This window comes from Panonychus citri, unplaced genomic scaffold (genome assembly GCF_014898815.1).
Source record: "Panonychus citri isolate SS breed McGregor unplaced genomic scaffold, ASM1489881v1 Contig00134, whole genome shotgun sequence".
Taxonomy (NCBI): domain Eukaryota; kingdom Metazoa; phylum Arthropoda; class Arachnida; order Trombidiformes; family Tetranychidae; genus Panonychus; species Panonychus citri.
Window position 1 is genome coordinate 3,016,448 of NW_026515539.1, and position 25,018 is coordinate 3,041,465.

General features: G+C 33.9%; 3 protein-coding genes across 5 annotated transcripts; all 3 read right to left on the reverse strand.

Moving 5' to 3' along the window:
• Positions 1-1,190: 1,190 nt before the first annotated feature.
• LOC128391217 (uncharacterized) lies at positions 1,191-2,026 on the reverse strand. The gene is made up of 3 exons (XM_053351066.1): positions 1,785-2,026; positions 1,583-1,651; positions 1,191-1,525 (listed from the first exon to the last, which is right to left on the reverse strand). The coding sequence occupies exons 1-3, from the start codon at positions 1,867-1,869 to the stop codon at positions 1,191-1,193; spliced, it is 489 nt and encodes a 162-aa protein (XP_053207041.1). The 5' UTR covers positions 1,870-2,026.
• Positions 2,027-2,820: 794 nt separating this feature from the next.
• On the reverse strand, positions 2,821-24,215 carry LOC128391246 (uncharacterized). 3 transcript variants are annotated; one of them, XM_053351096.1, is made up of 7 exons: positions 12,723-12,868; positions 12,481-12,547; positions 10,341-10,526; positions 8,775-8,894; positions 8,504-8,704; positions 5,710-8,436; positions 2,821-5,642 (listed from the first exon to the last, which is right to left on the reverse strand). In XM_053351096.1, the coding sequence occupies exons 1-7, from the start codon at positions 12,799-12,801 to the stop codon at positions 2,903-2,905; spliced, it is 6,120 nt and encodes a 2,039-aa protein (XP_053207071.1). In that variant the 5' UTR covers positions 12,802-12,868; the 3' UTR covers positions 2,821-2,902. The 3 variants fall into 3 exon arrangements, with proteins under 3 accessions (XP_053207071.1, XP_053207072.1, XP_053207073.1); XM_053351097.1 differs by lacking the exon at positions 12,481-12,547 and having other exon boundaries at positions 12,723-12,790; XM_053351098.1 differs by lacking the exons at positions 10,341-10,526; positions 12,481-12,547; positions 12,723-12,868 and adding an exon at positions 23,966-24,215 and having other exon boundaries at positions 8,775-8,838.
• LOC128391255 (uncharacterized) lies at positions 16,804-19,238 on the reverse strand. Its single transcript, XM_053351108.1, has 2 exons — positions 18,645-19,238; positions 16,804-17,138 (listed from the first exon to the last, which is right to left on the reverse strand). Exons 1-2 carry the CDS (start codon positions 18,984-18,986, stop codon positions 16,932-16,934), a joined length of 549 nt encoding a protein of 182 aa, XP_053207083.1. The 5' UTR covers positions 18,987-19,238; the 3' UTR covers positions 16,804-16,931.
• Positions 24,216-25,018: the final 803 nt, after the last annotated feature.

Here is a 25,018-nt window from a genome sequence, read left to right on the forward strand (position 1 = left end):
AAAGGAAGGCCAATTTCACGTAGTTCAGTTTCAGTAACTGACTCGAGAGTGTCTTGGTCGTCCTATGTTGACAATCAAATTACGAATCTCGGATTCAAGGAAACCATTTTGTCGATAATTACGAACCCATTGGGAACATCCACATCTTTTACCTCCTGGACCGATAGGTCATCAATATCAGAGGTTCAAGTTCTTCACCAATAGCTAAAGATTGGTGGCAACGACTTCATAGAGTCTTTCTTAAGGAAAGAATTGGGTGGATGGGTAACACTAAAGTGGTCGAGAAGGGTGATTTCCTCAGAAGGAATATCTTTGATGAGAGTAGCCATTTCGAACAATTCTTGAGTTCCAATAGGATCAGATAAGATATGAGTTTCTGATGAGCTTGAGAGTTCAGGTGAACTATTCACTGGGTGTGGTGATGGGTAAGCACGATTACGTGTTTGTACCATAAGCACTGTTAATACACTTAAAAACGATCCTGCCTAGGTCGCCAAGTGAAGGGAAGATTTTGGGGATTGACTGAGTAACTTGGTGTTTCTATTGAAACAGGGAAATTCATTTACCAATAGGTTGAATTTTACTGAGTCTCGCTAGAGTTTCACAATTAATCTACTGATTAATTATCGAACACAGAAGAGCGATTAGTCCTTCACAATCTAATCTTACAAGTACTTTTAGGACCGTAATTAAGCGCACAGATTAATCAATGAAATGGTTTTTTAATTGAATTAGAATATGAAACGAACAGTTTCAAAGTAAAACTCTAACTGATTAACACTATGGTTAAATCAATGTATCAATAGATTCTAAATGGAAAGCATTTAGAAAAGAACAAAATTTAAGATAAGAAATGGCGCCTTTAGGCTTACAAAGTAAATCAAAAGAAACATAAATACGTTAGCTTAATCAAGCTAAACAGAAGATACTTTCCTTATAAGGTTAACCAAGATAAGTTGTTAATAAAGAAAACAATGAGTTATCTTTAGATGATTAAATGATTAAAACAGAAATTTAGAATTAACCCATTATTAAGGTTGATGAGTCTAATTGTCATTTCTTATAAGATTAAAATAAAGAAAAATGATTAAAATCAAAATGATAATAAAAAGAAGAAAAGAAACTAAAGTTAATCCAAAGGTAAATTGTTACCAATCATCGATTACCAATAGGGTTTTAGGAAGTGCGGATTAATACCTAACACATCGCTCTTCGAGAGTACCGGTTAACTTATGATAGCGAGGTCTTGATACTATTTTCACCCGATGTCCTGGTTGAATGGTGCACAACTTTGCCCCCTCTTCAATAAGCGATTCCTCGGAATTTAAACCAGATTTAATAGCCAATTGACGAATACGTCTCTTTAAACTTTCGAAACTTCTTGCATCCAATTTATCGGCTCCTTCGTATTGAGTTGTAGAACTTTTAATGAATTTCAAAGTAAAGGTACAATTAGCACTTCCAACACCACAATCAAAGGGTTCGCTAATTATTTCCTCAGGACCAACTAAATAGCCATCGTTATCTAAGAAAATAAAAATAACATCAGTATCAGTGGTTGAGCAGTTTTAAAAATTGTTACCATAAATGTAGGTGTATTTGCAGGTAGTCGATCCATCTGAACTTATGGCGGTCCAAGTGTCTTCTAGAACTTTAGTTGATATTAGTAAACATAAAAATATAATGAAACTAAAATTCATTTTCTTCAATAAAAATTACTTCAGTAATTGACCAAAAAATAGATTTAAGTTATCAATTAACTGAACCAACTGATTAAAACTTACCAGCTGATACAAAGTAACCAAAGTTCATCGTTGCAAGCAAAACAATCACTGCGAGGATAAAGGTTGGATTGAAAACTTTTGCCATAGTGAAAATTAAGATTTGATTTAAAAACGGAGAAAAATTTTTACCAACTTTAATTAACAAAGTAAATCAGTTATTCAAATGATTACTGATGACAATCAAAACTAATGGTTTAATCAGAACTGATTTGAGCTTAAATAGCTTCCTCGAAACTTGCTTGACTTGAAGTGTCTTAATCAATGGACATACAAGTGGATATTATAATAATAATAGTGGTGATGTCGATATCTTAGCTAATTAACTAATTATACATTCAAATATTGAAAAAGTTTCTAATTTTCTGTGATAAATTTTACTTGTCTTTTCAGCTAATTACCATCTCGAAACTGAATTATTAATCAGAAACGCTAACGTTTAGAAAACAAGTTAAATTGTGTAAAGTCCAAGATCAAAACTGTTAACATTGTTAGTTTGTAAATTTTCGTTGACAATAATTAATTCATTTGTTTCTTGCCTCACAAGAGATTGTCATTGATTATTATGGTAATTAAGTTACTCTGTTAATTTTTTCAAGGTTTTTAATTGATCTTGATCAATATAATCTATTAGAAACATGATAAATTATCAAAATAATAATATATGTATAATCGCCAATCTCCAGACATTTTACGTCTTACCAAATAATTTGATTTGAAGAATCTTGAGTCAAGATCAACTATTCTTACCTGCTGAAAAACTGTCTTGTCATTAATAATTTTAATAAGCTTTCAATCTGGGCTAGTAAAAACGAGCTCAAATCATGAGGATGAACCGATCAAGAATTTTAAGTGTGTTTGTTTTGTTTATTTGTTTTTAATGCTTATCTACATTCTTGAATAAGATTTGTCAAAATTTTGGGTAAAGATTACGCTCAAGCTACAAGGAGTCTATGAGAGGTTAAGGTATTAAAAAATTCATCCAAAAGACCTACAAAACGGAAAAATCTGAACATCCGTTCATGAGAAATTCAGATTCGAGAAAGTTGGGATTGAATCGTTTAATTGATTACATATGTTGATTTGTTCAGCAAAAGAATAGCTTAATAGATTTTAGTTGATTAACTTTTGTTTTTAAAGTTTCTACAACCATTACAATCACAAAAGTCTTTTCCGGCTCCACACCAACCTTGCGAACTGCAACAATAATGAGTCAGTGAATCTGGATCACATTCGGCTTCATAAACTCCGTCTACTTTTGGTGCTTTTGGCCCACAAGCTCCTCCGAGGTTTTCTCCGTCTTCTAATGTCCACCACTTTTTGGGTCCCCATTTGTAGTTGGGATTCTTTCGGAAATCGACACAACCCGAGCAGGTACAATGTTCGGGTGTTGCACCACAATAACCGCCATTGGAACAACAATGATTGTTGTCATCGTCCGGGTTACAAATTGGATACTGGCCATTCAGTTTCTCGATCTTTCGTCCACATCTTCCTCTTTTACCATCAGGATCACTTAGAATGTACCATTGAACAGGAACGGAAGGCTTAATTGCTCCTTCTAAAATGATCTTGGGGTTTTTACCAAAGTCTTTACATGAAGGACAATCACAGAAATCGGGTCCAGTTCCACAATAACCAAATTTACCACAACAACTGTACCCTGGGTCATCGGGGTCACAAACTGGATAATAACCTTTGTAAAGAGGAGCTGATTTACCACAAAGTCCTTCTTTGTCGCTTCCATCTTCGGGCGTCCACCATCTCTTTTCATCGATTGGTGAGCAAACGTGTTTATTGTCATTTGGATCAGTATTTGAACACAATGGAGCTTTACTGACGATATCAAGTAACGTCAGTTCGTCGTCGTCCAAATCAACAGCCCAAACCATCAAACCACCGACATTCTTATCGACAGCATATTTAACTTTTTCTCCTAAGGATTGTTCATTCTCGAAACCTAAGAATGTCTTTGTACTTGGACTCCAAGCATAAGGTGTTTTCGATTTCTCATGGAAAGTAACAGTAAATGAAGGATTAGACAAATAGTCTGTTCCAATTTTGTCCCAAGGAACAAAATCTCCTTCGAATTTACCATTGACGGCAGTCGCTGTTCTCCACATTCCATCTTTACCATCAACGGGATCTCCGACATTCTTCCAATACCTTCCATAGAAAGGAACACCCATGTTCAATTTATGAGGAAGTTTCGATTTGCAAGTGTAATACTTAACAGTCCAAGCGGTGTTGGTCTTACCAGAGAATCGAGGTGGCATTCCGAAGAAAAGAGGTGCTGGAGGACCAGTATATGCTCCCCATTTAGAAGCCCAAGCACCGAAGTAATCGTAGGTCATGATATTGGCGAAATCGGCATATTTAAGTAGACCAGGTAAATCGAAACCAGGGTCAAGTGTCCATTGTCCAGCAGCACCAGCGAAAGATAATAAATATTTGTCTTTTCTTCCCTTTTCTGATTGTAAGGAATCAAGTAAACCTCTCATTTCCTTCATCAGGGCGACATAATTTTCTTTATCGGATGGAACACCTTCATTGGCACCTCCGGTTACGGGGTATTCCCAGTCGATATCGACTCCATCGAATTCCCAAGTCTCGATCATTTTGATAACCGAACTCATGAATGTTTGTCTCATTGAAGGAGAAGAGGCAATGGCACTGAAATATTGAGAATTCTCCCAACCTCCGACTGCGAACATAATCTTAACATGTGGATACATACTTCGAAGTGACATCAAGTGTTCTAATCGTTTTCTCGCCTTTTCAGTTTCTTCTGCAATGTTAGCGCTGTTCTTACGATCTGGTGAACCAATGCTGATGGTTCCATCGGCTGATATCTCCAAGAAAGCATAAATTACATGAGTTAATTTCTGTAGCATTCGTCCAGTTATTGGTTTCTTTCCCCACGAAGTATAATAACCGATGATTCGTTTACCACAACTTTGAACATTCACTTGGACTGATCCATCACCATTATCTTCAACCCCACCGATGGGCGAATCACTGCCATCAGCACCGCCTAAAGTTGCAAGTCCTGCTGCGAGTCCAACCAACGATAAAGCCGATTTGAAGTCATTGTCATCAATACATCCACGGCCCAAACCTCTTTCAGCTTGTCTCTTTTTCTTGGTTTTACCCTTCGGTTTTTTCGGTCCCTTTCCTCGCACAATATCATAATCGATTCGTGCGAAAGCAGCAGCCCAAGCATCTTTCTCATCATCAACCAGATTATTTGCCGCTGCACAACGTAAAGGATTCACCGGAGTCCAATTTGTGGCTCCAGCCGCAGCTTCAGCCTCACGGCCTTTGAACAGTTCAGTTGCTGTTGAAATCCATGGATTTTTACCCGAATAAAGTTTACCGATTTCCGCTTGAGAAAGTGGAGTGAAAATTTGTTTCCTTCGCGTTTCTCTGTCTTTTTTACCAGCATCACCCGTTGAGATTTGACTATTGTCAGATTTAAAACCAACGACAACAGTGTTATCACTTTCATCTTCGTAACATAACAACTTCCAGAAACAAGAGGGAACATCAACTCCACCCAAAGATTTTGATTTGCCGATCGAGGCATCACAAACACCCGTTGCGACAAGTATCCGTTTTCGACCACCGAAACATTGGACATGAGCTTCAAGGTCTCTCCAGCTTCCACCATTGGTACTTCCGTCTTGTGGGGCTGCGTTAATGTACAAATTAGTAGATTGGGCAGCTTTTGGTGACCAAAGTGCGACATTAGCCGGAGTCAAATGACCTTTTTGCCAATTGGTACCAGAATAATCGCCATCGTCCGCTTGTTTAGTAGCCAAAGCTGTACATGGGTACTTTTTCCATGAGTGTTCTCGATTCCTGTTCGAATCGAAAATACAGTTGAAATTAGAACATTTTGCATTCTACTTAAAAGATTGTAACTTACTGGAATTTTTTCAAGTCCGAACTTTGTTGGAAGGTAACTGACCAAATTGGTAGTTTACGATTACTATCGAAAAGCACACAATAAGCAACAACGTTCTTTGATGTTCCTCCGATGCTCAATCTCGACTTTGGTGTTTCAAGAACAATTAAAACTTCTTTACCTGCTTTACATGTTTTAAGTGTACATTTTGGCGCTGGATTCCAAACGAGAGTCTTACCCGTTCGAGTGCATGTTACTGAAGGATCGTTCTCATCATATCCAGGTTCACACTCGAAATTACATTTGGCTGTAGCCTTACGATTGTTGCATTCGCTTGTTGTTGTGTCAATAATGTTATTGACATTTGGTCTTGCACATCCCTCACGTTTACCGTCATCTTCATCGTCACAGTCGTTTCCAGGTCGTTTCCGACCATTAGTTGCTCGTCTCTTACGATTAGTGCGATTGTCGCGTCTTGGACATTGGCTTCCTCTTTGATCTTTGTCTCTATTCTTGTCGTTGTTATTATTATTGTTATTGTTGTTGTTGTTATTGTCTTTGTCCTTCAATTTTTTGTCCTTAGTGTCACTTTTACCGATGCTTTTCTTGACATCGTTCTTGGCAATTTTACCTGTATTACCAAGCGCTTTACCAGCAGCACTTAAACCTTTGCCGAGGATTTTACCTCCAGGAATAACTGTTGTAATAAGATCGAGAGTTGATGATTGAAGTAGATCAGCACCTTTTTCTTTAACCTTGTTCCAATCTCCTTTGATAACGGCACCTCCAAGTTCAACAACATTTTTAACATCGTTAACAACTGGAATCTTCATGAAAGCATCTTTAGCACCCTTAAGATCACCTTTAATTACTTTACCAACGGATTGAACAACACCTTTAGCTGTGTCGACAACAGTGTTGACAGTTTTTTTCACTGTATCAACAATTCCTTGGCCGACTTTCTTGAAAAAGTTACCAATCTTATCGAAAATACCCCGTCGAGACCTTAATGCAACTCCAGTTGTTTTACTTGACGATGAACCTGTTGCTGGATCTCCAGTTCCAAGGAAACACCCATAGAAATCATCAGGTTGGAATAGCGGTAATCGATTCAATGATTCCAAGTTAAACTCTAAAGTTGATGTTCGTTTGTATGTAATCGTTGTATCTGAGGCCTTCACCATCAAAGAATCATCGTCTTCGTAAAACCAACATTGGCCACTATTGGAAGCGTATGAAACACTGTAGTATCCGCACCAACTTTTGGCGTCATTTTTACAGTAGTTAGCACAAGTCTCCTCGCAATTGCGACAATCTTTCATATTGAACTTGGCTTTGCTGGTATCGAGAGTAACTCCATAGATCGCTGAATAATAAGCTAATGATGAAGATATTTCTGGATGTTTAATCATAGTAATTAACCCCTGATTGGGTGAGTTGACTAGTGTTACTTGGTTAGAACCAACTTTACATTTCTTGGACGATAATGAGTAACTAACTTTAGTAATTTTATCATTCTTATTGATCTCAGCTAAACAATCTTCAAGTTTATCTTTGGTCATTTCATTGTAAACTTCAGTGATTGAACCAGAAGAAACGAAGTCATAATCGGCAAGGAAATCGTTTCGCATCAAGAACGGATGTAAACCCTTGGACTCTTTCGGGTATCTCAACATGTAACGAGTCTGATACGCTTTGGATAAAGTTTCGGGAACAATTTCCTCTGAATAGGCGACGTCACCGTTAACACCAACACCGAAACAATTGGGATTAGATAGACAAGAAACCATTCGAAGAGTTGATACTTCATTCGCTAAATCGAAAGATTTCGTCATTATACTATCTGGACAAGCGATTAAATTGTTGTCAAAAAGTTGTCCTGAATTCTCGGGATAGTAACAAGTTCGACACCCGGTCGCTGAATCACAGCCAAGAGCTCCTGATGTGTAACATTCTTTCGAGAAATAAGCAGAATGAGTTAGATTTTTCATCTTGGTGCAAGAATTTTCTACAGTGGTCTTGGAATTGGCCAGAAGATCTAAATTGTTCTCATCTCGAGTAAATCGCCATGAATTATCGGGATTAGAAGCTGATATGTCGTTCAAATCGAAGGCTGTTAACCAACCATAATTAAAATCAACGTAATCAATTGATAAAATATTTGAATACATTTTACATTGAGTTGTATCAACGTTAAAGGAAACATGTTTACAAGAATCTTCCTTTGAGCAAAGTGTCAAACAATCACGAAAACCTTGGGTCTTTTCAACGATCTTGTCAAAAGTACCAGAAATTGAAGTATGTCGGGAATAATACCAATTCTCGATTACTCCTGAAGGTTGAGTCATGAGAACCGTTTTCCACCCTAGGTCACTTATCAATACACCGACAGTTGAATTGAACATATAACATGTAACTGATTCTTTATCATAGGAAAAGGCTAAACAACGAGCGTTTGCTTCACAAGAAGCGAAACAATTTACAAAGTCAACATTGGAAGTAGTATTACTTGGAATACGATCAAGAAAGAAATCGTTCAAATAGACCATAGGAAAACTGGGACATAAGTCACACATTCGAATCCCGTCATTTTCACCAACACTTATAATCACCTCTTTTCCTGGATCTAATTGAGTACATTGTAAATTGCTTGGTGCCAATGTAAAGTTACGAGCCTTAAGTAGTAAATATTGGACGAAATTTTCATATGAACCTCCCGTAAATGGTTCAACTTCAGGGGGAAGTTTTCTGATCAAATGAAAAGCACCAAAGGGTCAGCGATCAAAATGTCGTTCAATGTCATTGTTTCACTTACCGATCTGGATTCTCACAGCATTGGAATAAATCTCCATCTTCACATGGTTCAGAACTTAAGAAATCGAAACCAACTGGACAACCTCGAGTTGTCTCGTTTTTAAGTTGACAAGTTGACCACCAGCACTCTCGAGATTCTGGTGAACCCACACAACAATAATACTCTTTTCCGTCGTCGCATTCGCGTTTATTTTTCTCGGTTCTGTAAAAAACGCAATAGGACGAAGGAACTTAATCATCAAAGTACCGATTCTAAATTGAATCTAATTTACCGATTATATTGAGCGCAACCAACACTGGCCCAGCTATTTTTTTGACAACCAGTCCACCAACAATCAACTGTAGGTGGAGGTGGAGTTGTTGTAGTTGAAGTTGTAGAAGTCGTTGATTCCCTGTTAATTATCAATAGTTGAAACAATTGATCATTTGAATTATTACATTTTATCTCAACTGTCAATTAATTTGATTGTGTAATTGATGAAACTCATTAGTTACAAAAAAAATCAAAATAATTGCAAAACTATTAATATTTCAGCTTTTTGTCAGTAATTTGAATCATTAATCACTCAGCGTATCTGATTCAAAGGAGAAGGGTCGCCGAATTTTAGTTTTGAGTTAAGAGTTGAAATTTTGTGTATTTGTAGGACCACAAATATGAAGTCCAAATATATTTATTTTTTCCTGATCTGATCAGTAGTTTTCGAGAAAATCGAGTTCGAAGTTAAAACTTCATGTCACTTTTTCTAAGCAACGATAAGTTTTTAGATCATGAAATTTTTATTTTATCGACAACTTTTCATGCCCTTACAGAAAATTAAATTTGTTTTGTTAAAAAAATATCCAAAGTGCTCCGGTCACAATTCCGTTGTATTTAAATAAATGGACGGCGATTAGTCCCAAGTGCCGAGAATGATCTGAAACTTATTTTTGAGACTATCCTAGTATGGGTTAACATGGTTAATCAAGCACTTTTTTCGTTTGATCAACAGTTTTACCGGAATGAGAGAGTGGCCTTTGATCTTCGAGGCCTAATATCTCCGAAACTACAATACTTGGAGATGTCTAAATAAGTCAAATCGCTGTCATTTAACCAAGGCTATCAGAAGCAATAGTTTTTTGGCCTTAAAATAGAGTCACTTTTGCTATAAATAGTTTGACAATGTTTGATGAAATAATATTTCATTCGAGCAAGCATAAAACATTTGGGTGTTTATAACTTGAGTGTAGTATAACTTTTAATTAACTTTAGTCTAAGCTAGACCATCACTTTTGCGGCCAAAAAACTATTGCTTCTGATAGCCTTGGTTAAATGACAGCGATTTGACTTATTTAGACATCTCTAAGTATTGTAGTTTCGATATTAGCCTCGAAGATCAAAGGCCACTCTCATTCCGGTAAAACTGTTGATCAAACGAAAAGTGCTTGATTAACCATGTTAACCCATACTAGGATAGCCTCAAAATAAGTTTCAGATCATTCTCGGCACTTGGGACTAATCGCCGTTCATTTATTTAAATACAACGGAATTGTGACCGGAGCCCTGATATTTTTTAACAAAACAAATTTAATTTTCTGTAAGAAAAGTTGTCGATAAATAAAATTTCATGATCTAAAACTTATCGTTGTTAGAAAAAGTGACATGAAGTTTTAACTTCGAACTCGATTTTCTCGAAACTACTGATCAGATCAGGAAAAATAAATATATTTGGACTTCATATTTGTGGTCCTACAAATACACAAAATTTCAACTCTTAACTCAAACACGTTTTCTGCTTTAAATGCAAAAGTTTACAACTAGAATGTTCACAATTAATGTTACGACCAACAATTAAACTTACATATTTGAATTAAACGATTTTGGACAGCAATTGTATTCTTTGCCGTCTTGACAGTTTCGATTGGACTTTTCGTTCATATTATACTGACCACAACCGACCACAGCCCAGTCGTTTTTTTGACAGCCTGTCCACCAGCAGTCATGATTTCGTTTTTTTATCGCTGAAGTGTAATACTTCGACTCTTCTCTGGATGTAATAATTTTTCAATTTCGGTTATGACACAAAAGCAGTACGATTTGATTAGAAAACTTCTAGAGTTACGAGGCTGTGTCAGCTTATCACACTACATTAAGCTGAAAAACCGCCCATCAAATATCACATTGACGATATTAGAGGGTGTAAAGCGAGTAACTTTCATGGGTGGGGTCTGTTTTTTGTGTGAATTGATTGCAGTCGATCGTGAGCAATTTCTATCGTCGCATATGTAATTTGAGTTTTAAATGTTTGAAATTAAAACGTCTATCTTATACAAACCAAACAAATTTGAGTCACTTGCGCGCTAGTAAAAATTCATCTTTTGAACGTAACTTCCTTTACACCCTGTATAGCGTTTACCAGCATGTGATTGAATTCAATAACAGCTAACCTTTCAAGTAAGTCTCTTAAAGTATTGGTATTGAACTGAAAGTACCAATACTATTTTAATACCAGTATCGAGAAATTAATGTTTAAATACTACAATTTTTCAACTGAAATCGAGTGGAAGTGGAATTGAAACATTAATTAGTACACGTTTTCAGGCTTGATTCTATTTCTCTTGTAAGAGATAATAGTGCCTATTTTGAGAAATAAACATTCTCAAGGGTCTGAAGAGAGTCGATTGGTTAGATCGCCCTGATTATGAAGCTGAGGTCAATGTAACCATAGTAACTTTTGATATTGACAGAATTGTTAAAAGTATCGTTCAGTATTAAGTTGAGTATCGATACTTTTTGGATTTAGTGAAACACTAAGTAATACACAAATATTGCAAGTTGTACACCAAGCTAAGTTTCATTTATGTTTCCTATCTACCATTGAATTTTTAGATTGAATTTCAATCACCTCATTGAATTGATAATTAAAATTTCTAATCGTTTCATTGATTCTTCATTCTACTAACTTCTAGTATACCACAAGTAACTTTGAAACGGAATTGTTTACAAAAGTTTAGATTCCATGTATTATGAATCGAATTTCTATCTATATGTAGATAACCGCCTAATATTAGAAGTTATTTCTAAAAGAAAATTTCTGATAACAGAACTCTCTGTAAGTGTAACTTTATGGCTTATGTTCCGATTAAAGATATACAGTAATCTCTTGACTAATGCATAACTAGATTGGCGCATAAAATTGTGGGGTAAATCGCAACTAGTTCACGCTAGGTGGCGTTAGAATAGGAAAAAATGCACTGCCAAAGGCAGAAAAAATTAATCTATTGAGCATTAAGTGCGATTTAACCACATTTTCTATGCATTAGTCGCAAGGAATTTTTAATAAATTAACAACAATTAACAAGAGTTACAAAACAATTAAAAGTGTAAAATTATTAAAATAAGTTAAATAACCACTTAGAGAACACCAAGGAGAAAAAAAGTGTCAGTGAAAAATCAGGTAAGAGCTACAGGACAAAATACTCCGAGACAGAATACACAGTATGAAAATAAGACCACGTTTTTTCAACGTAAACTAAGACAAGAAAACTGCTCCGACGAAATACATGTAAATTTTATCCCACAGTTGAAAGACTTACTAACCAAGAGAATGGTGAAACGAGGAGATAGGATTGGAAGTACCCGCATTAGAAGAAACGAGATGGAGACAAATTGATGGAACCAACAGAAATGATTAACTAAATTGTAAACTAAAGATCGAAAATCAAATTTGTAATTTGAAAATTGTTTCTGTAAATCGGTGGCTCATATGACCGATCGAGAGTAGCACCAGAGGCTACTCAGTCATTTGACGACTGTAATTAGTCACCTCACAGAGGCATAATAAATTAGTCAAGAGATTGCTATTGATGAGTGAATGAGCTATTTCCAAAATAACTATTTTTCACTTGGTCTTTAACACAGGTTTTCTATAGATAATGCAAATAAATGCATACGTAGAGGCAATGAAAATGATCTGTATATTGATAAATCTTTTCACTTGCCTGAGCTCCACGAGATTTGATGGTTGGATAGATACAAACCGCTTAATTTTCTCATGAGCCAAAGAAACTAATAAAAGAAAGAAAATGGAATTCAAGAAATCGGAATATCATCAGAATTAGAGTTAAAATTTGATTAGATTCATTACCTTTGTTGAAATCGTTTACACGTTTAGCAATCGTATAAAAAAATTCAGCCTCATGTTTTCTCAATAGTTAATTTTGAATGATTATGGTTTACCTACCTTCCGATTCTAGCAGGAAACATTGAAATGCAACCAACAAAAGCCAACGACATGATCCTTTACTATCCGATTGTTTCATTTTGAGCTCGAAGCATGAATAATTTCAGATTACTGCGCACAAATCGTTTGTCAATAATCAACACCAATCTAATAATAGTTCTAAAAAGATTGAATACAAGTAACTATTGAAGATGAATCAAACAGAATTAATGGAATTTTGTATGATTGGGATTTAATTACAACTTTAAATAATCAATTTATTAACTTAGTATAAAATTTAACGATAAACTGAGTGGTTTTTACACCAATAACGATTTAATCCCTTTTGATTTGAGTTGCGCATGATTAAACTTTTGATATAAGGTCTGCCAATGTAATCTAAATTAGTTAGAGATAGCGATGGATAGTAATTTCATTTATTAGATTTTGAAATTAGCTCAATTCTGATCTATGAAATGAGAGCAGAACGAATCGAGTATCGAGTAGATTTTGGAATTGGCTGAATGTTCCAAACATAAGAGATATACCTGTAGTTTTCTGAAGCGGTGGTAAAAGACCTCGATACAATTGATATAAACCCTCTTTCCTCATTTGTGATAAAGCCTAATTAGTTTTAATTCCATAGACCATTTGACAAAATATCACCTTGTTGATCGGAAAAGTGATACGAATATTGTTTTACTCTACAAATACTTTGAAAGCTACGTAAAAAATAACTTTGGTAAGTAGTTGTTGACACTTCATCAAGACACTGAGTGTTTATTCTCATCAGATGGCATCTTTGGTGCTTTGAATAGTTATTTAATCAAAATAAAATCATCTAAAAGTAAATGAAATGTATGCGATTTTTCATCTTGATCGATTTTCGAGAATTATTAATATGATTAACCTTTTATATTGATAAAATTTCTGAATTTAATATGAATAAAAATATAAATACTTTGAATATAAGAAGTAATTTAGAGAGAAAATTCTATGACCTCAAACTCTACTATCGAAAGTTTTTCGTCTGTTTTGTATTTAGTTGCTCTCAAAAAGGTTCAATATTTACAAGCGTTGACGATTTCTACAGAGATCCAATTCCAGAAGAGTTGTTGAAATTGAAAGTTCCATTCGTTTTGCGTTTCATTGCTATCAGAATAATAGCTCAGATCTTGAAATTCGGTTAATTAGATTGATCACATAATAACATGGTTAAGAAATTTTCGTAATGATTAGATGAATTCAAATCATATAAATTACAAAATTGATTGTTACAATACAAATGTCTCGAGAAACGCTAGAAGAAGGAATTTAAGATCATTTCAGTGCAGATTAATCTATCAGTTTCTATTATCATCAGTAATCATTCGAATAAATGTTAAGCTTTGTTAACTAGAGGGAAAAGTTTTTTGTCTCTTTGTTTAATTCAAGTCAATTTTCACCAAACGTTACTAATCCAAGTTTCATTCTACAGGGCGATTACGTTAAATTAACAGATTTGTTTTCGGAATAACTTGAGAACGGCGAGTCGTTGACAAGATCAGATCGCAGATATGGACTTGGGAGACCATGGGAATTTGTTTGACATCAAGTTCGAAACTGACCTTTCGGTAGGCCAAAAGTCCGTCCGAATGTCGCTTTGAGCAAATCATTTTCTGGCTTTAAAAGAGCAAAATATTTCAAAATTTTACCAATAATTTTGGGACTAGCGATTCATGGACTTTGGCCTACCGAAGGTCAGTTTCGAACTTGATGTCAAACAAATTCCATGGTCTCCCAAGTCCATCTGCGATCTGATCTTGTCAACGACTCGCCGTTCTCAATTATTCAACAAATCTGTTAATTTAACGTAATCGCCCTGTATAAGTGATTGTCCTGTTGACAACGATTAACTTTAGTAACTTTGTATCAGATGGTGAGTACTAAGAAGTTAATTGTTCGTGGCCCTGATCATTATATTTATTTTTCTCATATACAGTCAAGTACCTGAAATTGTCCGTACCCAAAACTGTCTACCGATCGTAGCTCCATCTTTCTAATTGGAACTAACCCCCCATTGAATTAATTAGAGCGAATATTTTTTTCTTAATTAAATCTCATAAAAATAATTTAATAAGATTAAAATTATCATTTTCATGACAATTTCTGATTGTTTAGAGGATTAGTTCAAGTAAAATATTTTTTTAATCAAAATTATTGATTAATTTTCACCCCTTTCAAATCACCCGCTCTACGAATAACCCGTACAAAAAGTGGACAATTTTAGGTACTTGACTGTACATGTACTGTTAAATGTTTTGCTTGTAATTATTTATTGTTACAGATTTTTGGTGGACTGGGTGTCAGAGAAGTGACTGAGCAATATATAATATATAATATAACTGAATAGAAACAGCTCAAACAGAATAGCGATCACTGAAGTCGATACCATTTTATTTTCGTTAATTAAGTGAAATGCATGATTACATGTTGCTTTAACAAATCTTATACATATTTCTGTCGACATAGATTTTTATATCATAAATCTTACTCTTCATAGTGAGAATCATTGATCTGACCTCTAATAATGATTTTAGAACTTTTATAATGATCAAAATATTACTTTTCATTTAATAGATACTTCTGATTAGCTGACCATCAGGTTACATACATGAACTATTTGCTCGTAACAACACGGACCAGGAAAATTTTTTATCCATTGATAATGCAATACTAATCACTATAATATAATAATTTAATAATAGTATTTATAAATATTTATATCTCACAATGTCATGATAAATTAATCAGCTAGTTTTACGATCCGAAGAAATAGATTTAATCAAACTTGAGATTTTCCATCAGGAAAGGGTGTACTATTAGTTGAACAGAAACCATCGTCTGAGTATTCAAACCAATTGTAGCACATGAGTTCAAACCTTTCAATGTGAACTATCTGCTTATTCAAGGTCTCATAGAAGTCAGCTACAACAGTAAAGGAATCCGGCCGTGGTGATGTCGAATAATCGATGCTCTGGTGCCAGTAAACATAATTGCATGAATTTTTACGCAAGTGCTTCAAAATTCGAAGTTCTAACGATTTCCACCCTTCACCGGATCCATCACCATTATTGATCTCTTTTCTTTGAGGAGCAAAGTTCCAGTCCTCAGCTTTTCCTCCAAGAGAAGAGGCTAGCAAGTGACCTCTGGCATCTACGCCAGCTACGCCTTGCATTAAGTTGAATCTTTTTGCCCAAGAACTTCCTCGAAATTCAGTTCTTGAGCTAAACGCTGTATATATGTTCGTTTCCAACCAAGTAGGAACTTTTACGCCACCAACATTCATAAACATGACATAAATTGGTTCACCATTTCGAGTTTCATGTTCTTCACATAGATTCATATAGCGTTTAATTCGATTAATTTGATTGACGAATTGTTTGTCACATGCGCTGATTGACCGAATATCATTCGCAAAGCCACATTCACTAGCAGCCCAATTACTATGACAGCTTGATCCTGGCTCTATTCTTGGGCCAACAATATCATTACAATCGTAGTTACGGTAGACGCGGACACAATTACCTTGAGTATCTATTGACTCTGCATTGTCCGCGACCATCATTTTGAAGTTACATTCCGATTTAGAGCTGGAAACTTGAAAAGGACTAGACAAGTTAGATTTCCTCACACATTCGAAATGTTCATTCAAGTTGACACAATCATTAATATGGATAGTTTTCCAGTTTTCTGACTGATTTGTAGACGAGTAAATTGTTACTTTAAAACTCTCACTCAAAACAAGGAAAATGGTTATCAAATTGTATTGAAGGAACGAACACATCTCTAATAAAATCTTATTTAACAAGCTAAATTGAGTAAATTTCAAGATCGTTACTATTAAAATTATCGTTAGTTTGTAAAACTTTCATTGCTAATAGTTTACTAACTTGTTTTCTTGCCTCACAAGAGATTGTCATTGATTCTTATGATAATTTACTCTGTTAATATTTCCAAGGTTTTTAATTCATCTTGATCAATATACTGGTTTTACCAATAGCTCATTTAAATTGAAAATCTCAATCTCATTATATTAATTAGCTGATTGTACAATAACAAATTGTGCTGGAAATTTGTAAACAATTACAACTAATGATCGAGGAAACTTGTTAGAATCGTAATCGATTTTGTAACTGATAAAATCGCTGATTGATTTCTGTTTACAAAAGTTTATTTTCCATAAGTAAATTAATTATCTTTATAATTAATGTTTTCCTTTTTCTTATATAAATAAACTGATTTCAATTGGATACACGTATTGGCGTTTATCGCTTCCAATTTCACAGCATTCGTATAAATCGCCATCAGGACAAGGTTTAGAACTTTTTTCTTCAGTATCTGATGGACATCCTCGTCTCTTCCATGACTTTCCCTGGCATGATGACCACCAGCAGTCTTTATTTAAAAACAGAGAAAAACTTTACTAATTTTAATTAACAAAGTAAATCAGATTAAATTACTGATGATAATCAAAACTAATGGTTTAATCTAAACTGAATCGAGCCTAAATAGCTTCCTCAAAACTTGCTCCCTAGCCTTGAAGTGTCTCAATCAATGGACATACGAGTGGATGTTAATAATAGTAATAGTGGTGATGTCGATATCTTAGCTAATCAACCAATCACACAATCAATTATTGAATAATTTTTCAATTTTTTGCAATAAATTTTACTTATCTTGTCAGCTATTTACGATCTCGAAACAGAATTATTGATAAGAAACGCTAACGTTTACTAAACAAGTTAAATTGAGTAAAGTTCAAGATCGTAACTATTAACATTATCGTAAGTTTGTAAAACTTTCATTGGTAATAATTAACTAACTTGTTTTCTTGCCTCACAAGAGATTGTCATTGGTTCTTATGATAATTTACTCTGTTAATTTTTCCAAGGTTTTTAATTCATCTTGATCAATATACTGGTTTTACCAATAGCTCATTTCAATTAATTCAATCTCAGAATACAGTGCGTGACATAATTTTAAGAATCAAAGAATCAAAATTCTGAAGCTTGAAGTCTCGCTGAGTCATGAAAATTCTCCGATTACTAACTGCTGCCATCTAAAGATAAAATTAGATAATCTAAAGCAATAAGTCCCCGATAGTTGAGTGATTATTATTAACAAAAATTTTTTACTTTTTATGCATGACTAAAGTCATTTTCTAATGATTCAATGATAAATTCTAGCATTCTATTATAATAGATGCTTGAAATTTGGTTAAAGTTTGTCGAAAACTTGCAAATTTCTGAAGAGAAAAACAATTAAATTTAAAGTCAATATTGATCAGATGCACGGAATAATATCAGTTTTGAAATGGTAGAATTGGAACCAGATTTACTGGCCAATTGACAAATACGTCTATTTAAATTTTTTAAATTTCTTGGATCCAATTTATCAACTCCTTTGTATAACTATTATATTTCTATCACCGTATTGAGAATATTAGGAATCCGCTCATAAATGTAAGAGAAAAGGAGAGAGAAAAAAAATTGATGATCAGCTTTCAAAATCGAATAAACAAATAATCGATGGTAATCGATGATTTTGATATAATCGACCATCTTTTTGAACTGGTACATTTGTTGTTTTTTTTGTCTGAGTGTAATTGATTGGACAAAAGTCAGACAATTTGAAAACTTTCAGAGCTTAGAGCCAAACTCGAAATTGTCAAGATTCACTAATACAATTAATCATTCGCTCAGTTAATGATAATCAAGTAAAGATAACTTTTGATATCTAATTTTAAGACTACGCCAGTTAAAAAAGTGGAAAATAATTACTATCATATCTCTGGGTGAACTGTATCTCTTATTTATTAGGATAAAGATGATAATGAAGATCTTGTCTTTTGTTTTTAGCGCAACAGTAGCGCGAGTTGTATAAAATATTATGTTGACCTACCTTGGTCACTAAAACGCCATGGAAAGAGTCACGAAGTTCACCGTAGTACGTTGAACATTTCTTACCATCGAAACGTCGAGTGACCAACGATTCAAATTTATATTCTGCATAAGACGAAGCATTTTGAGTGTCCGTTTGACGAGCAATGTAATTTTTTCTCATCGTCGTGTCCACTTCATGAAGAATAATTTTGTCACCGATCTTGACACCAATAATGTCCCAATCGTTCCACTTGTCATAAGGTGAACTCATAATCGTTGTTAAAGAACGAATATCGGTGATGAAATTTGGCTCCAAATTAGAAAGAGTTTCGTCCAAAATAAAATCGATTTTATTGTCCATATACCAACAAAGAATATGAAGATCACTTGGACATCGAGACCTCGATTAGGCCTCGAAGATCAAAGGCCACTCTCTCATTCCGGTAAAACTGTTGATCAAACGAAAAAAGTGCTTGATCAACCATGTTAACCCATACTAGGATGGTCTCAAAAATAAGTTTCAGATCATTCTCGGCACTTGGTGAGGTCAGTCCATCCTCACGTCGATGATAAAGTTCACTTGTAATCGGAGGTAAATCCAGAATAGTCATCGCTGAAAACAATCAAATAAAAAACCAAAGAATCAAAATTAAATAAAACTTAACATTTAAATAGAGACTGAATGTCTGAACAGTTAACTGATGACTGATCAAAAAGTTGAGCTCACTAATTAAAGAAAGGGAGTTAATTACATCATAAACAGTAACTCACGTTATTTTCAATTAATAAATCAGATGCACTAATCAGAAGATAAACAATTAAATTACACGTGTACTTACATAGAGAGGTGAAGACAGAAGAATTGGAAAGAAATAGACTTTCGATTCTTGATAATCACCAATATTCAGACACAATCGAATTAAACTGATTTAAATCTAACTGACCAAGAATCTAATTGAATCAGTAGATGAACATGAGATGAAAAAGGAGATTTAAACAGGTAATTCTTAATTGAAATTCAGAATTATTTAGAAACAATTGTAATGATGTAAAACACAATTAAGATACTAAATTGATTAGCAATGAAAATACAAAGAACTCGTAAATTAGGCCAAACAGTGTCAAATAGCTTTTGGTCAACTTTACCACTCGAATCACGAATAAGAGAGTTAAATTTTTTACCATCGAGAACAAGGAAATTCTCATTCGGTGTTATTATGCCACATTTAGTCGCTATCGAACGCGCTGTGTTGGGATTATCTCCTGTTACCATACGAACTACAATTCCGGCCTTTTTACAGTTTCTGATTGCAGACGGAACTTGATCTCGAATAGGATCTTCGAGTCCAGTCATACAAATCATCGTTAAGCCTGAAAGTATAGTTTCTTCACTGTCCCAATCTGGTTCCTTGGTTATTTCAATTTCGTTGTCTCCTTTTGCCTTCCCATACACGTAGTCTTTGTAAGCGACTGTTATGGTTCGCAGGCCATTAAGTGCCATTGGCTCGATAATATCGACAATGAAACGAGACTTTCCGACTGAGAAAAGTTCTGATTGAGCCTGAGCTATCGAAAATGTAATCACATCTTTCTGTTATGATTTCACTTGCACCTTTGACATGAACTCGAAAACCTCGTTCGGTTTTAATTACTGTGCTCATTGATTTTCGTTTAGAATTAAAAGTGTAAACTTTGTACAAAGATTCTTCTGGAATTTGATTTCTAATATCCTGATAATCAGCACCAAGATTGAGAACTAAACCAAGTAGTCCACATTCGGTCTTATTCCCGACCTGACGTGCTAATGCTCCAGGTTTTTCAGGAGGCTTTGAGGAGAAAAGAAGAAAAGTTCAAATAAAATGATCGAAAACTTAAAATAATTCTGATTTTATTCTTACCAAGATTTTCGAAGTGTAACCTGAATTGACTGATATACTTTCAACTATTAGTTTACCGACTTCATGAGGAAGATCATCGATTCGAGGTATTTGATGTCAAAGTTTTTCACAGATAAAAGCGGCGACCACCGTTATTCCGACCATAACAAACTTGACGATGTATTGTAAATCTGTTGCAAATGACCAACTCCTGTTACCGATTGCAAACTCACTGATACAATATCGGACAATTAAGATAATCACCGTTACCGAAGCCATCGCAGAGTCTTAATTAAAAGTAAGTTAATTAGAAAAAATTTCATCATCAAAATTTTTATTCGACTATTATTAGGTATCCACATAAGTAATGTCACTTTTTAGTTTTACTTTATTTGTTGGTCAATTTCTCGAAAACGGGTGCTTAATTAATCATGAAAATTTCAAAATCAAAAGACTGATTAACCATCTTTAAAACGATATCAAATTTATTCAATTCCAACAATTAATTTGCTTAAATTTCTTATCAATTTAAATCTAATATTTTTTCTTTTCTGGGCCGATTTTACAAAGCAGTTTAAGAGAAATCGATTTTAATCTTGATATTCATTCAGTTGAATAAAAATTTTTCAGAAAAATATTCAAAGCATGGTTGGGATGATGAGAATCTTCAAATTTTAATTGGATCAATAACTAAGAAGATGGGTGAGCAATTACGGTTGACAATTAAATATTTTCCTCTAAAAAACCTTTCGCTTAAGTAACGTGCTTGCGAATCGTTTGCTGATTGGAATCAAATTGTGTTGAGAAGTTTCTAATTTTATGTAATAAATTTTACTTGTCTTTTCAGCTAATTACCATCTCGAAACTGAATTATTAATCAGAAACGCTAACGTTTATTAGTAAACAAGTTAAATTGTCCAAGATCAAAACTATTAACATTGTTAGTTTGTAAATTTTCGTTGACAATAATTAATTAATTTGTTTCTTGCCCCACAAGAGATTGTAATTGATTATTATGCTAATTAAGTTACTCTGTTAATATTTTCAAGGTTTTCAATTCATCTTGATCAATATAATGGTTTTACCAGTTGCTCACCTAAATTGAAAATCTCAATCTCATCATACAGTGCGCGACATAAGTTTAAGAATCACTTCTAATTCTATATAAGTATTCGTATAAATCGCCATAAGGACAAGGTTTAGTCCTTTTTTCTTCAGTAAATCTAAAAGATCACAAATGAATTACAATGATAACCGAATAAGAGAAAACTTCCAGGTACTTTCACGATTCTCATCTACAGCCAAAGACTTTGAGTTTGCAACCACTTTCTAAATCATTCACGCAGTTGAATATAATCAATGAGAGATACAGTTAACCCAAAGATATGATGATAAGTCTGTCCACTAGTTTAAGTGATGTAGTCTTAAAATGGTCAACTGGTCAGATATCAAAAGTTATCTTTATTTGCTTATCATTGACTGCGTGAATGATTTAAAAAGTGGTTGTAAACTCAAAGTCTTTGGCTGTATATCATAGTACAATAATATGTATAATCTTGACACAAGTTCGACTTGAACAATTTTCAGCTATGGAAAAATGTCGCATATTGATTGTTCGATGGTTAATAGGATTGATTTTCAAATCGATTGATTCATTTTGAGCGGGAAATTATATCAGACATTTCAAGTTAATTCTGAAGCTTCAAATCTAACTGAGCATTCATGACAATTCTCATGATTGCTCACTGCTGCCATCTAAAGATAAAATTAGATAACCTGAAGCAAGAAATCCTCGATATTTTAGTGATAATATTAAGAACAAAAACTTTTTTACTTTTTATCCAAAATTTTGATAATTATACAGTGTTTCCCGATTGAAGAGACCAAATTTTCGATTGAGAAAACCTTTTTTTTCATTTGAAGTAACCGAAGATAAAAATTCGAATTTACATATTGTTAGTTTTTATATGGAGAAACCCAAATGGTTTTACTCGTATACCAATCGAGATCAATGATACGAGACTTCGGGCCTTCATTTTTTGGCTATTAATGTTAAAGAAAATATGGGTTTACTAATGTTTCATATTCAAAATCATCATACATGTGATTTCGACTTAGAATTAATTAATTAATCACAATTAAAAGTCATTTTGTTTCTTCAAATGAAAAAAAGGTTTTCTTACTTGAAAGTTTGGTTTCTTCAATCGGGAAACACTGTAAATAAGAAAATATTTTGAAATGATGCATCGAATTGAGTGGGAAAAAATTAGGTCACCAATTGATTATAACGTTAGACTCGAGCACCGATACAACGATTTAAGACAATCAACGAGATAGAGTAGATGAGCTCTATTACAGTGGACCAATATTATTATATTATATTGGACCAAAGAAAAGGGGTGATGAAAAGCCCGAGGGTTTAGTCAGTTGGCTGATGTTACATGACTAAAGTCAGGTTAAAATTTGTCGAAAACTTTTCAATTGATTAAGAGAAAAACAATTAAATTCAAAGTCATATGTCAATATTGATTAGATGCACGGAAATAATATCAATTTAATAAATTCAATAATCAAGATTAGTTGCAAACAATCAAGATAATTTTGAATCAATCGATTAATGGTTTCATGGATTTGGGGTCAAAGCATAACTCTCGTGTCGCAAATACAATCGTATCTTTCATCAACTTCAACATCAAGTACATTTCGTTTTAGTACAGAGGTCAAATGAATGTCTTTTGGTCATTGCGCGGATTTTTAAATTGGGTTCAACCTTACAGCGTATACTCCCAGCTATCTGATTATAACTGTTACTCTTAACAGGTATCTTAATTTCCAATGGGACTGATCTGATAGATTCGATACAGTCTGAACATGAAGTAAGACATCGCTCTTCGAGAGTACCGGTTAACTTATGATAGCGAGGTCTTGATACTATTTTCACCCGATGTCCTGGTTTAATGGTGCACAACTTTGCCCCCTCTTCAATAAGCGATTCCTCGGAATTTAAACCAGATTTAATAGCCAATTGACGAATACGTCTCTTTAAACTTTCGAAACTTCTTGCATCCAATTTATCGGCTCCTTCGTATTGAGTTGTAGAACTTTTAATGAATTTCAAAGTAAAGGTACAATTAGCACTTCCAACACCACAATCAAAGGGTTCGCTAATTATTTCCTCAGGACCAACTAAATAGCCATCGTTATCTAAGAAAATAAAAATAACATCAGTATCAGTGGTTGAGCAGTTTTAAAAATTGTTACCATAAATGTAGGTGTATTTGCAGGTAGTCGATCCATCTGAACTTATGGCGGTCCAAGTGTCTTCTAGAACTTTAGTTGATATTAGTAAACATAAAAATATAATGAAACTAAAATTCATTTTCTTCAATAAAAATTACTTCAGTAATTGACCAAAAAATAGATTTAAGTTATCAATTAACTGAACCAACTGATTAAAACTTACCAGCTGATACAAAGTAACCAAAGTTCATCGTTGCAAGCAAAACAATCACTGCGAGGATAAAGGTTGGATTGAAAACTTTTGCCATAGTGAAAATTAAGATTTGATTTAAAAACGGAGAAAAATTTTTACGCACTTTAATTAACAAAGTAAATCAGTTATTTAAATTGATTACTGATGACAATCAAAACTAATGGTTTAATCAGAACTGATTTGAGCTTAAATAGCTTCCTCGAAACTTGCTTGACTTGAAGTGTCTCAATCAATGGACATACGAATGGATATTATAATAATAATAGTGGTGATGTCGATATCTTAGCTAATTAACTAATTATACATTCATTTATTTAAAAAGTTTCTAATTTTCTGTAATAAATTTTACTTGTCTTTTCAGCTAATTACCATCTCGAAACTGAATTATTAATCAGAAACGCTAACGTTTATTAGTAAACAAGTTAAATTGTCCAAGATCAAAACTGTTAACATTGTTAGTTTGTAAATTTTCGTTGACAATAATTAATTAATTTGTTTCTTGTCCCACAAGAGATTGTAATTGATTATTATGCTAATTAAGTTACTCTGTTAATCTCATTATACAGTGCAGATCATGAGTTTAGAAATCGATTGATTTTTTAATTATACACCAAAAAATTAACCATTAAGGGAATAAACCTTGGTGAAATTCCCGAAAGCATAATGCATCATATGATATTAGTAAATATGCAGATAGAATAGCAGATATTGAACAAGGGTCGATCAGAGTATTGTAAATACTAATAGTATAATCTGATGATCTTCAAGCCTCGATAAGATCTTCTTCCATTAGCTGATCAATTTGACCTTGTCTGCGACTCTGCTGATCTCTTCGGTACTAACAATCAACGGTACGTTGATATATAATAATCTAGGTATCTATGATAATCAGGTATGAATTTAGTAAATGGCTCATCTAATTGTTGACAAACAATTGGATTTTCATGAGAATGGTTGAACCGATAAACAAAATTAGACTCGATTATCTGAGTCTTGATGAAATCCATCGTTGATAGAAGACAA